The sequence below is a fragment of the Emys orbicularis genome, chromosome 3 (assembly GCF_028017835.1).
Source record: "Emys orbicularis isolate rEmyOrb1 chromosome 3, rEmyOrb1.hap1, whole genome shotgun sequence".
Taxonomy (NCBI): domain Eukaryota; kingdom Metazoa; phylum Chordata; order Testudines; family Emydidae; genus Emys; species Emys orbicularis.
Window position 1 is genome coordinate 213148387 of NC_088685.1, and position 14195 is coordinate 213162581.

Consider the following 14195-nt stretch of genomic DNA (forward strand, 5'->3'; position numbering starts at 1 on the left):
TATCACCACTAAATCAGCCTGATACAGCATTACACAGAAAACTTCTGCAACCAAGCAACATCTCAGCTATAAAGGACACAAGATTTCCCACTTGGGTAAGTCAACATTTCAAGATTCTGAATGACATTGTTACACAGCAGCTGGGTTCATTGACCCTCTATGTTAGAAGGCATTGGAGCTCTGCCGGATGGTGCACCTCATTAACTAATTCTGGGTACAAGTGAAGTGAGAGTGGCCCCCTGATCAGAGGAATCTAAGCCAGTGTTTTCCAACTGGTGGGTCTCAGGAAGGTTCTGTATGGATCAGTGTGTCCAGGAACAGGTTTACTCATCACTGGGCCTTGAACTAGGCAAACATACACTTTACCAGCCAGGTGCAGAGAGGAGGGGACTGGAGAGTGAGGCTGTCCCACACTCACCCCACCGTGGTGACTTCTGTCCTGCGAGGTTGGGCCTAGCTCCCCAGTCTGGGGATTGCAACCAGACACATGGGGTCGCAGAGCCACTGGCTGCCCTCCAAACCTGAGTGGTGCTGACACACTGTGTACCAGGTTGTAACACCTGGAGCAGAGAGCTAGAGCTAAGCCTAGTGCCGCGGAACAAGAGCCGACTCAGTGGGGTGAGTGCATGGTGGGCTTGCTCTCCAACCCCCCTTGTCCAGGCTTCCCCTCTGCACTGGGCCGGGATTCAGATTGCAGCGCAAGGGCAGAGGGTGCATATATGTAAGGGTGGGTTGCAAACAAGAAGACAAAATGCAGTTGGTGGGTCACCTTAGTAAACAGTTTGGGAATCAATGGTCTAAGCCTCGCCAGTCCTAAGAGAAAAATCATAAGAACAGCCAAGCTTGGGGAGAAGGCATGGGCAGAATCTGTCTGGGCTTTTTTCTCTTTTTGCATTAGCTTATTAATAAAGTTAAAGTTAAGGGCAGGGAATGAATTCTGAACCTACATAGCCTTTAACTATTTTTGCACAATGTGGGGTTGGCATCTGCTTATAAACATAAAAGGAGAACAAGATAGAAACACTTTAAAAATGTGTTGATTAGGAGATTTTTTTTATTTTTTTTTGGAGGGGAAAGCTGTGCACGTATGCATGGAAGTAACAGAAAGATAGGGATGGCTGACATATGTAGCATGAGGCCCAGCAAAATTAATCAAAAAGGAAGTCCCAAGGATTTTAATTCATGATGTCCAGCATCTTTGCCGGAAGTGATGATGTGGCGCAATAAGTATATAGGGCTGATGTATTCTTAGTTATGGAGTTGGTAAGAGATCTAGACATAGAATTCTCTATTTTTGCTGAATTTCAGACAAGAACCCCAGCTTTACTGATTTAATATACAAATTTATCTTATCAGTGTACACTAGTATGCTTTTGCCTTAATCTTTTTGACCAACCCTTTGGTTGTATACTTTCAAAGTTCTAAAATGTTTAACATCAGAATCTTTACATGTTTTCACTCCCCACTTAAGAGATACTTTATTACAAATTACTAGTAAGTAACTTAAGTTATATCATTTTTAGTTTAATTTATTAAAATGTAAGGGTCAAATGTAGCTCAGGACGAGCCTTAAGAGTCACAAAGCAAAACAGACACAAACATCCCTTAAAAACATAATGTGACAGGTTTGCACAGTCATAATACATATGAATTAATTAAGCTCACTCCATAACATTTTGGTGGATAGGTTATTCTGATACATGTGAAGATAAGCTTTGCTGATGTCAGTTTGGGCAAATGAGATTGTATGATACCACAGATGCCTTCTTTTTTAGAATATGGTTGCTTATCAAAACATTTGTTTTTAAAGTCCATCTTTTAAACTGTGTTTAGACACAAATGCAGCAGGAGTCCATTTATTTTCATTCAGTTGTCAGCTTTCATCTGTATAAGGCTGTTAAAAGAAAGTGAAAAATTACAAATTGCACATAATTTCACGTTTGTTTGGGGTTTTTTTTAATTTAAATAGCAAAGGTGATCAAAACAATGTTCAGTCAGATTATAATGTATCAAAAATAAAAGAAGAAAATCAGACGTAAGAGAGATATTAAAAGGGGGCAGACAGAACATTGAGTAACCAAAGGGAAAGGGACAGAAACAATATATTATGTCAAAAATATTAAGGTAGAAAAACTTAATTAAAGATGTACCGAAAATCATTGGTGTTCCCTCAAAATTTCATTAACAAAAAAATTCCATTATTGAACATTTTTGGTGCGAACAAAAATGTTTCCAGATATTTACCAATACAAGCCCATAGTCCCTAACAGCTACATCTCCTCCGTGTATGCTCACAACCAAAAACCAACATTTTTTAAATTAAATTAATGGAGATATCCTATCTCCTAGAACTGGAAGGGACCTTGAAAGGTCATTGAGTCCAGCCCCCTTGCCTTCACTAGCAGGACCAAGTACTGATTTTTTTGCCCCAGATCCCTAAGTGGTCCCCTCAAGGATTGAACTCACAACCCTGGGTTTAGCAGGCCAATGCTCAAACCACTGAGCTATCCCTCCCCCATCTTTATGCGAGAGCAAAGATAAATCAATCTATTTACAGCACCATTACAATATTTCAGTTATTAAGAGACAAGTTTGTGAAAATCAAGTTTAGTATATGGTAGTTAAATAGTAAGTCTCAATGCTGTTAGCACTTTAACTGAGTATTTCCAGATTGTCATTTAGATTTAGAGACTACAATAAAGCAACCTTGATTGTCAGGAATTTAGAGTGTGCTGTAATAAACTATGTTGTAACAGTCAAATATATGATCTATTTACATTTAATATCTGACTGAGATAATTTCACTACATTTTGCAGAGGAGAGTCAGACAGACAAGACTGAGATATACATGAGTGCCAGCAGTGCATTCCCACGTCAGGCCACATGGTAACTTGAAAATGGGAGCTCTGTTGCATTTCAAACCCTTGCTGAGAGAAGCAGCTCTGATTTTTCAAATGGTCCAATCTCAGGAACATCTTTGTCCAAACACCAACCCTCCCCTTTCCACCTTCCCCCCCCCCCCCCCCAAGCGTATCCCCTATCAGAGTTCAACATGTAAATGTTTCAAATACTGTTTTAAGTTTTTTGGGGAGCAGGAGAGGTAGATTTATCTATTTTTTTAAATCAGGCTCCCAATAGAAAACTAGCCTGAACTAGACAGTATCTGAAGTGAGATGCAATAGTGTCTCTGTATTCAGTAATACAAAACAAAAACCCACAATGCCCTATGCAAAGATCAAATAAAACAAGTTTTATATATGGGAGCTGTGTAGGGTTGGAGGGACACAATCCTTCTTCCCCCAAGAAGGCTGAAGTTGACTCTTTATTCCCGGTTCCTTTTACTTGGAACCAGTTCCTTACTAAGTGGTTACGTGGTTCCTTGGTTCCTTATTCAAAGGTCAAAATTACTTTGAAAATATATCAATGTAAGATTACATTTTTAGAAATGTCATCAAATTAGCATGATTGGGTGTGATAAAAAATTCCTAATTAATTCATTATTTATGAATTAAATCAGTGGTTCTCAAGCTTTTGCACTGGTGACCCCTTTCACATAGCAAGCTTCTGAGTGCGACCCCCCCTTATAAATTAAAAACACATTTTTATATATTTAGCACCAATATAAATGCTGGAAGCAAAGTGGGGTTTGGGGTGGAGCTTGACAGATCGCGACTCCCCATGTAATAACCTCGCAACCCCCCCAAGGGGTCCTGACCCCCAGTTTGAGAACCCCTGAATTAAATAATTAAGGCACTGGGTTTTGACTGGCTGTACGTGACAAAATTAGTCTCAAATCACCCCACATGATTCATCCCTGCTGCCATTAGACTGTTCTGAAGTAGCTGGGACATGCCACTCATCAACCTGATGCTTAGTTCCTGTGCAGTATGCTCTGATACATCATGCCCTCACTCCACTTCCATAGTGTACTTATGGCTTAAATAAGAAACTGGATTTTTAATTGACTGTACATGACAAAAGGTGTCTCCAGTCACCCCAAGAGATACATCCCTGCAACTGTTAGACTGTTGTGAAGGAGCAGGAACATGCCATTCCCTACGTAGGCCAAAACGTTGTTCTTCCTCATTTCTCCCTTCCACTTCCATATTGTAAATAGGGCTTGCATAAGGAACTGTATGTGACAGATAAGTCTCAGCTCTTGTGATAACTGGGCCTACCTTTATTAATTTATTAACTGAATTAATACAAACAAAGCTTACTAATATAATTCAAGGACTGTGTTAAGATCATTCCTGGTAAACGAAAACAGTGTGGAACCAGAAATCAATGGACCAAAATTCATGTGTCAGAAATTAAATTAAATAAATAAATAAGAGCCTGGCTTAGCCACCTAAGACTATGTACAGTAGAACTTCAGAGTTACAAACTAACGGGTCAACCACACACCTCATTTGGAACCAGAAATACGGAATCAGGCAACAGCAGAGACACACAAAAAAAGCAAATACACAGTACAGTACTGTGTTAAACATACATTATTTTAAAAAGGGAAAGTTATTAAAAAAGATTTGACAAGGTTAGGTTACTTTCAGTGCTTGTTTCATTTAAATTAAGATGGTTAAAAGCAGCATTTTTCTTCTGCATAGTAGTTTCAAAGCTGTATGAAGTGAATGTTCAGTTGTAAACTTTTGAAAGAACAACCATAATGTTTTGTTCAGGGTTATGAACATTTCAGAGTTACAACCTCCATTCCCGAGGTGTTTGTAATGCTGAGGTTCTACTGTATTTTGCCACACTGTTGTAAGCCTGTTACCAGAAAGAGGCAGCTAAAAGCAATGCCTTCACCCCAATACCCATACAAGTTTGCTAGGTCTCGGAGTGGCTAATAATTGTGATAAGCCCCTTACTCAAGAAAAAATCCTAGACATTGAAAAACAAAATCTTTATATGGCAAATTGTCAATGTTATAGACAGTAAATTATTCCCTAGTATTAGGGAATGAGAACAAGATGACTGTCTCAAGGAAACTGGCTCCCGAAGGAGGGGGCTTTGACATTGAGGGACCAACAGAAATTCAGGATACATCTACACTGCAAAGAAAACCATGTAACAGCGAGTCTCAGAGCCCGGGGCACTTGACTTGGGATCATGCCACAGGGCTACAAATAACAGTGTAGGCATTCAGCTCAGGCTGGAGCCTGGGCTCGGAAACCCAGAGGGGGTTGAGTCTCCAAACTGGAGCAGGAATGTCTACACTGTTATTTTTAGCTGGATGCAAGCCCTAGTGAGTTGATCCCAAGGCCGAGACTCGCTGCTGTGGGTATTGTTTTTTGCCATGCAGATGTACCCTCAGGCCCTGATCTGCGCACACTTACACAAGCGCTTCACTTTGCTTTACACCAGGGGTTCTCAAATTGGGGGTCAGGACCCCTCAGGGGGGTCACGAGGTTATTACATGGGGGGGGTGTCGCGAGCTGTCAGCCTCCACCCCAAGCCCCGCTTTGCCTACAGCATTTATAATGGTGTTAAATATATATAAAAGTGTTTTTAATTTATATGGGGGGGGGTCGCACTCAGAGGCTTGCTATCTGAAAGGGGGCACCAGTACAAAAGTTTGAGAGCCACTGCTTTACACTGAGTCGGGGGGCGTGGCACCACCCGCCAGAGGCTGGCCGCGTCTACACTAGAGAAAGCTGTATTCCTACCGTGTTAACACACACACACCTGAGGCAGGGCTTTAAGCAGGGCCGCTGGACTTTACACACGACTTAGCTGCTGGCGGTAAATCCTGTCCTTCCCCACCGGCCCAGGCTCGGGCTGTGACACACGGGTGAGGCCCGGGGGGCGGGGGGGAACAGTCCGGGCCGCCGCACTCGCCGGGCTTGGCAGGGACCCAGGGCACCGCCCCCAGCCAGAGCCGCGCCGCCCAAGGATACGGCCCCGCGGCACCCCGCTCAGGCCACGTCCAGCTTCTTCTGCGTGGCCTCCAGCAGACCCTGCAGCCGCCGCTTCCTCCAGGCCAGGAAGCGCCTGCGCACGCGGTGGGCCTGCCAGCCCACCAGCACGCCCGAGGCGAAGACCAGCACCAGCGCCAGCTGCACCGGCCGCTCCCGCAGCGCCTCCGAGCCCAACGCCATGCTCCGGCGGCCGCCCTACGGCAGCCCCGCGCGCCCAAACTACCGCGGCGCGCGCGCTCCGTGCCTCTCCGCGGCGTCGGCGCGCGCCTGCCTGTCGGGCCCCCTCCCGGCGGCTGGCCTCGAGTCCCGCGCGCGCCGCCACGTGGCAGGAGTGGCTTGTGCACACGATCCGCCCAGACGGTCCTGTGCAGCCAGCCCCAGCTCTGGCTGAGGTGGCTCCTGTGTATGGGGAGAGAGGGGGGAGCTCTGGCCGCTGGGGCGTTTGCTGTTTGGGAGAGGACGCCCTTTTGGGCAGGTGGGGAGGGGGCTTTAAAATCTGGGCTGAAGGGGTTGTCTTGGATGTCTTGTTTCCCACCCGTCCCTTCCTTGGGAGCAACTGCTTTGGCAAGCAGAGCAATGGAGCAAGTTACAGCTCTTAGTGCTATTGTATCAGGCTCTCTGCAAATTCAGGCAGACACCACTGCATCAGTTACACCGGAGTCACATTTTCAGACATGGGCGCTAAAAAGATAATTTTTTAAAAACAAATGTTTTATTTCATCCCTGTTTTCAAACCCAAAAATGCAGACCAATGATTCTTGGTCCATTAACACCATCCATTTAACACATAAGTAAATCCGGATTACTTCAGAGGTGAGCATTCTTTCATTGGGTCAGACGTCCTTTTTCCTTTAGATAGCACAGGGGTTCTCAAACTGGGGGTCGGGGGCCCTCAGGGGGTCACGAGGTTATTATATGGGGGGTCGCAAGCTGTCAGCCTGCACCCCAAACCCTGCTTTGCCTCCAGCATTTATAATGGTGTTAAATATATTAAAAAGTATTTTTAATTTATAAGGGGGGTCACCCTCGGAGGCTTGCTCTGTGGAAGGGGTCACCAGTACAAAAGTTTGAGAACCACTGAGATAGCACATGCAAGGTGAAGGCAATTGCTTTCTAGCTGGCTGTTGCTTGGTCCACCTAAGAAATGTGGTGGGCCAGATTCTCCACTGGCGTAACTCCAATGAGTGTAATGGAGGTAATCTGTAATGCAGGTAATCTGTTTTAATGTCTGCAGAGGATTCTGTCAACACCTAGGACTGATGGGATGTAGCTATCATTTCTGACATGACAGTTTCACAATGTAAGATTCTTGTTAGATTCAAGGCTGCTGTTGGATCCAAGGATGCTTAGAGAAGCTGGGGCATGGCCCAAAGCACATTTTCTTATCTGTACTTGATGAAATGGATGTGCCCTTCCTTTCAGACATGGGCCTACTATTACTCACACATTTAAACAATTTAAACCCAGACTACAAGCTTCCAGAGTCTGCTGGGGACAGGTGAAACTATGTAGGGTTCTGCCCGCACGGCCAGAAAGCCCCTCCACACACTATCAGTCACTTTTCCCACTGTTGGTCACTTTCTATAATGTGGGAATTCTCTGGCTGTTAGATTTTTTTGTTTCCTTCCCCCAGGCTTTTAGATTGTTCCTGAATCTATGCCACAGGGTGAACAGACAGAAGGAGGGCACTCTCACTCTGGATCAGAAAGGGCAGAGCAGATTAGCTGGCACATCTGGGCAGAGGTGAAGGAAGGTGGTGGTGCTGACTGGGTGGTGCTGTGTTCTTAACAATTTCTCATTGGCTGGTCACTTGCCTTGTCTATTTAGAATTTAAACCTTTGTGGCAGGGACTATGTGTTTGTATAGCATGTAGCACATTTTGGGTGCTGCAGCAATATAATCTATGGGGGTACACTGCACTGTCAGGTTCTCCTGCAATACCTACTTTCACATGTCACCGGTATCAGCACCCTATCTCTGTAATATTTGAGCACATCATACACATGAATTAACTTACTCTTGTCAGGGCAGGACAGTGCTATTAACCCCCTTTTACAGATGGTGAAACTGAGGCAGAAAGAAAGCAAAGGGACTTGCCCAAGGTCACACAGGGAGTCTGTGGAAGAGCCAGGAATAAAGTTCTGATTTCCTGAGACCCAGTCCAGTGCCTTCACCACAAGGCCTTGGGCCTCTCTGCCTAAGGCTAAGCATTAAGTCCACAGCTCCCCCAAATGTAAATTAAGGTCAGTTCCTGTCACATAGAACAGAGAGAGTATACAGGAACTGGGTGCTCATTCCAAAAGAGATTGCACAGGAATAGCAATAAGGCTAATTATCCATTGGAATAATTTACCAAGGGTCATGGTGGATTCTCCATCACCGGTAATTTTTAAATCCAAGCCGGATGTTTCTCTGAAAGATATGCTCTAGTTCAAAAGGAATTATGTTGGGGGAGTTCTATTGCCAGTGTTATACAGGAGGTCAGACTAGATGATCACAAAGGTCCCTTCTGACCTTGAAATCTATTGAACAAGCCAACTCTAAAAGGAGCAGAGAATAGCAAGCTCCCCAGTGAGGACAAAATGAGGTAGCTCAGGAGAATGTGCAAATGTAGCGTAATAAGAAAGCTATTACCAGTTTTAAAAAGTAAACCACTAGAAATAACCCCGCATCACTTTTTGCAAGATTAAGAATGTTAATTTGGATGTCCTGGCTAAATTCTAACTCAAGTAATTACCCTCTGCGCAATGTAAGGGTCTGTTTGACACTTGGAATTTCCACGATGGTTAACAGGAATCAGCCAATAGCTATAGAAATATCCTTCTGTTCTTTTTGAGTTGCAATTGGGCAATATGCTCTCACACCCTATACAGCAGGGGTAGGCAACCTATGACACGGGTGCCGAAGGCGGCACGTGAGCTGATTTTCAGTGGCACTCACACTGCCCGGGTCCTGGCCACCGGTCCAGGGGGCTCTGCATTTTAATTTAATTTTAAATGAAGCTTCTTAAACATTTTTAAAACCTTATTTACTTTACATACAACAATAGTTTAGTTATATATTATAGACTTATAGAAAGAGACCTTCTAAAAACGTTAAAATGTATTACTGGCACGCGAAACCTTAAATTAGAGTGAATAAATAAAGACTCGGCACAGCACTTCTGAAAGGTTGCCGACCCCTGCTATACAGTATCACAGAAACTCAGACTGACATCCATGGGGGCTGGATTGGGCCTAAAACTAGACAACAAAAATATTTAATAGCGTTGCTTCACTTTCTTCAGATACCCCGTGCCTGAGTTTTCAAGGAGATTTAACTGTACGGAGAAACTGAAGAGATAGTAGCAGGGATTATAACAAGGTGCTTTTGAGCTCGAGGGATCAAAAACAAGCCAGAATTTCAAACTAAGATCATTTTGTGATCTGTAACTCAGATTGATAACATGGAAGTATTTTTTATATACTTCAGAGTAATTTTTACAATTTTCAGGCCAAATCTTCTGAACCAAAGTTGTAGGAGATCAAAAAATGGGTTTGATAATGGAAGCTGGCTACAACCTTAAGAATAGAGAGTCTGCCACCTCTCCATAATACTAGACCTCTTCAGACTGCTGAATCCAGACACTCCCAAACTCTGGGGAAGTTCAGATTTGTTTTCAAACTTTGCGGCTTGGGCACATCTCTTAGCTAAATATTGTCAAAAGCAGGAAGGGAGAAGCCTATTGAGGCATAATGAGCAATTCACTCAATTCAGTTATCTAAAAAGTGTTTCATTTCATTTTGCATTTACTACATATCCGACCCTGTATTATCTCTGTCCCTGCATAGATAAATGCTTTCTCAGAAGACCAAAAGGCATAGACTCCTTATGGAAATACCAAACAATCACATAGAAACAGGAGGGAGGGAAACCTCTGACTGCAAGCTGAGCTTCCTTTTCCTTTCTGCTGACACCACACTAGCAGAGGGGCCTTCTGCAGAGGAAGGGAGAGCTGAGAACAGGAACTGATTAAGCCTGAATCTGATCCAGATTTACCACAAACCCAAGGCGGCAAATCCACGCATGCAGTTCCTCTGGATTTGGTGGAGTCAATATAAATAACACCAACAATTTAGGTGCCAATTAAGGTTGCATCAGGACAGACTCCACTGACCCAAAACTTCTGATTTCCATGCTTTTAAGGTTAATCATAGAGTCAGAGGTTAAAGCCAGAAGGGACCACAGATCATCTTGCCTGACCTCCTGCACATCACAGGTCACTAAACCCCACCCAGTTACCCGTATAGTGAGCACAATAACCTGGATTAGACAAAAGTATTACAGCCCTCCAGAGACTAAACGACTGTGTGCCACAGGCAGAGAATAGGTGGGACTGAGGCGCACCAGTGCCCAAGCCACTGCAATGCCAGGGAATTGATTTGGTGAGATATACCTAGGAGAAACTGACCTGCATTCCTTGCCACCTTCACATCACCTATAGTACTATTGAAATACACTCCAATATAAGGCTGTCACTTCCATCTCCAACAGTTACTGATCCATGAGAGGGCCTTCCCTCTTATCCCAGGACTGCTTACTTCGCTGAAGAGCCTTTGGTATGGGAGCTTGTCAGAGGCTTTCTGAAAGTCCAAGTACACTACATCCACTGGATCACCCTTGTCCACATGCTTGTTGTCATCCTCAAAGAATTCTAATAGAATAGGTGAAGCATGATTTCCGTTTACAAAAGCCATGTTGACTCTTCCCCAACTTACCATGTTCATCTATGTATGTGACAATTCTATCCTTTACTATAGTTTAAATCAGTTGCCTAGTACTGAAGGAAGGCTTACCAGCTTGTAATTGCCAGGATCGCACCTGTAGAACCCTGCGTGGATACAAAATGTATATCCGCGTCCGATCTGCAAACATGGTCTGCGGATATAAAGCGGCTATCCGCAGATTTACAGGGCTCTACACATCTGGTGCCATTTTTCAAAAATACAGCTACATACAGCGAGTTCATAGTATCAAGCAGAATTCATAATTTATAGATGGACAGACTTCCCAGATCATCACACTAATATATGTTCTAGTATTCCTTCTTATTGTCCTTAACTCTATTGGACATAGATTTTTCAGTGATACATTTAGCTTCCCTATCACTGTCTGCATTTCATAACTGCTAATTGATCATAATTGCAATCAACTTCCCCTTTTTTCCCCATTACATAAAAAGTTAATTCCTAGACAGTGGGGTCTAGTGGATAAAGTGCTGGACTGTGACTCAGGAGATCTAAGCCCAACTTTGCCACTGATCTTGGGCAAGTCACTTAATCTCCCTGTGCCTTAGCTTCCCCATCAGTAAAATGTAAAGTGCTTTGAAATCTACTGATGAAAAGCACTATGTAGGAGATAGGGATTATTATTATTTCTGCCTTAACATTGCAGAGGCTGCCTTTTAAGTTTGGTGTATGAGTTTGATGAAGTTGAACAACCCTGAAGATGCTCCTACTTAAGGGTCAGCCAGCACCACAAAGTCACAGCTCCAGCACAGTTGATAATGGGTCCTATTGTTTGAACATGTATGACAGAATGTTTCCTTGTATTAGTGTGTGTTGCCTTGCCTTAGTGTTTGACTCTGTGTATGTGTTGTGACGGGAGCGAGAGAATAATGTGTGTTAGAGGGACTGCATGTGTGTTTTGTCATGTGTGTGAGTGCTTGTTCCATGTGTGAGTGTGTCCTTATCTGGGTATGAGAGTTTGCTGTGTGTGTGTGTTTCCTCTCTGTTGTTCAAGGTGATTAGGTGGATCAGTGTGTAAGGGTATGTTGTCTTTCGTGTGCCCATTTCAGTATAAGCCTCCTTCAACCTATCTGTCTGTACCCCTCTCCCCCAGCCTCCTCATCTATCCCTGGCTCATCTCCGCCTGTCCATCTGTTCCTTGACTCCTCTTCCCCTCAACCCACCTTTTTGTCTCTGTCCTGACCCTGACTGGGATCTCCTGTCTGATCATGGCTGCCAGTGCCCCCCATCTGTCTGTCCATCCAGCCCTGGCAGACCCCAGCTGCTGGCAGTTCCCGGGTGGCCCTTGTCTGTCCGTCTGGCCCTGGCTGAGTTCCTCCCTGGGCTCTCCCCTGTCTGTCTATCCCGTGTACCTGGCTGAACTTCCCTTTCCCTGTTTGTTGTCAGTCTGTCTGTGCCTGGCCAGAATCCCCTCCCTCCAGTCAGTCTGTCCGTCCATCCCTGGCCGGGCTCCCCATTTCTGACCATCTGTCCCTGTCTGCAATCCCCTCCCCCAGTGTGTCTGTCCATCCCTGGCCGGGCTCCCCCTTTCTGTCTGTCTGTCCCTGGCTGCAGTCCCCCCAGTCTGTCTGTCCATCCCTGGCCGGGCTCCCCCTTTCTGTCTGTCTGTCCCGGCTGCCATCCCCCGAGCCCGCCTGTCCCGGCCGGGCTGCCCGCGGGCTGGGAGCTGTTTCCGCTGCCCGGAGTCACGTGCGGGCGGGGTTAAAGCTCGCGGCGGGGCTCGCCGGGGATGGAGCTAGTGGGGCTCTGAGCGGAGCCAGCCCGGCTATGTCCGCTGCAGCCCGGGACCCGCCGCTCGCGCAGGAGGTAACGGGGCTCGGCGGGCGGGTGCCGGGGCCTTTCGCGGGGTGCAGGGTCCCCCCGGGACTGGGCTCCGCGCATCCCCCCCGGCTGCTGCCTTGCAAGCCTGTCCCTGGGCGCCAGGGTGGGTGCTGCCAGCTCCCTCCCCGGAGCCTTGATGGGCAGGTCTGCACCACCCCCCCCATGCACGCTGGGCTGTAGGGAGGGGCTCTTTGGCTATAACCCCCCCTTTGCAGAACAAAGCTGGCAGCCTGCCCTTCGCCCCCTGCAAAGTGCCTGCACTAACCTCCGGGTGAGGGGCCACCTGCAGGGTGTGTCCGCTGGCCACACTTCCTGGCCCGCTCTTGGCAAGAGGGGGAAGCCCTCTCTCTACCCTTCGACCTCCCTCTAGGGGCGCAGGGCTAGCCATGGCCTGTCAGGCTTTGGTTTGCGGAGGGAGAGGGGCCTCAGCAGCTCCAGCTGCTTTTGTAGCTTTATTCCCTGTTAAGAAATTGGACAGAGACCTCTGTGTAAGGAGGCAGTGTGGTCCAGTGGATAGAGCATGGGATTCAGTCAGGAGACAGACCTGGATTATTTCCCTGGCTCTGCTACTAGCCCTCTAAAGAGAGGGGAAGTGACTCAGTCAGTGGGTGGGGATGCCATACTGGTGTATCTTAAAAATCAGTTGCCTATGGGATCGCAGGAAGGTGATGGAGACGACAAAGGCCCTTTCTACATGACAAAATGTTTGGTCTTCTAACTGCATTTACTATCTATGTTATAAGCGACACCTGCTTACAGCACTTGTCTCCTGCACTGAGTAGAGTGGGGGTTTATTTCATAGGGAATGTCTACACTGCAGGCATGGGGTGTGACTGCAGCTTGTGTAGGCATATACCTAAACCAGCTTTAATCTTGTTAGTTGGATTGAAGTGAAGCCACCGTAGTATCGGTCTCCACGTGCACTGTACAAGACTTGGGGCCCTTGGTAATTACGCAGGCAGCTAGCTTCTGCTGAAGCCTCGGATGCTGCAGCGTTTCTGCTCCAGAACCTGAGCTAGCTAATGTTAGCTTGGGTCTGTCTCTATGAGCCGCTGTTACACTCATGATTGCGGTGTAGACATACCCATAGTGTAGCGGGTATCTTAACCATGTTACAGAAATCTACAGAAATGGCTCTGTAGTGTAGGCAGGTTGTTTGACACGTCTACAGTCAACACAATTCAGCACATCCATCAGCAGTGCTTTTTCTGACACAACTGTGTTAGCCTGTCTGTTTCTTCCCCTCTATACAGTGGTGTTTGTATCAATGCATGCTGGGAAATTCTGTGTAACTATTGCATATTGCCTCAGTTGCTGCGCAAGAAGTAGCAGATGTGTGGGTGTTCTTCACACAGCACAGTGTATTTTGGAATGGCCTCCTACATAGGGATGACCTGGGAGACAGAGGAATGGCTAAGCTGTCTGCACGGATGTTGATTTGGGGTCCTGAGACCCGATTCATGGCCTGAGAGTTATGTTACAGCCCTGGTCATGAGCAGAGTTGAAATACAGTCCAGAGACATGGTTAGAACCCATTTGTTCACCATACTTATGTGTCTGTGTGTGGACATGAGCTGTGTGTTGTCAACTATGTTACAAACTCCCTCTGGGGAAAAAAACCCACACCAGTAGAGCAGGTGGGTTTAAAGAGCATAGAAACGAAGAGCA

The 14195-nt window shown here is 46.0% G+C and overlaps 2 protein-coding genes and 1 long non-coding RNA gene across 3 annotated transcripts in view; 1 reads left to right on the forward strand and 2 right to left on the reverse strand.

Annotated features, from left to right (window-relative positions):
• Positions 1-1302: 1302 nt before the first annotated feature.
• Positions 1303-5860, reverse strand: LOC135876453 (uncharacterized). Its single transcript, XR_010561307.1, has 2 exons — positions 5687-5860; positions 1303-1894 (listed from the first exon to the last, which is right to left on the reverse strand). It is a non-coding gene; the product is annotated as an uncharacterized LOC135876453 (long non-coding RNA).
• A 56-nt stretch (positions 5861-5916) lies between these two features.
• On the reverse strand, positions 5917-6099 carry MTLN (mitoregulin). Its single transcript, XM_065400518.1, has one exon. The coding sequence runs from the start codon at positions 6097-6099 to the stop codon at positions 5917-5919; it is 183 nt and encodes a 60-aa protein (XP_065256590.1).
• Positions 6100-12473: 6374 nt separating this feature from the next.
• Positions 12474-14195, forward strand: part of LOC135876752 (two pore calcium channel protein 1-like) — a 29634-nt gene continuing 27912 nt past the window's right edge. The window contains exon 1 of the mRNA XM_065402088.1: positions 12474-12512. Within this exon, the coding sequence (XP_065258160.1) occupies positions 12474-12512 (39 nt within the window). The remainder of the gene's footprint in view (positions 12513-14195) is intronic.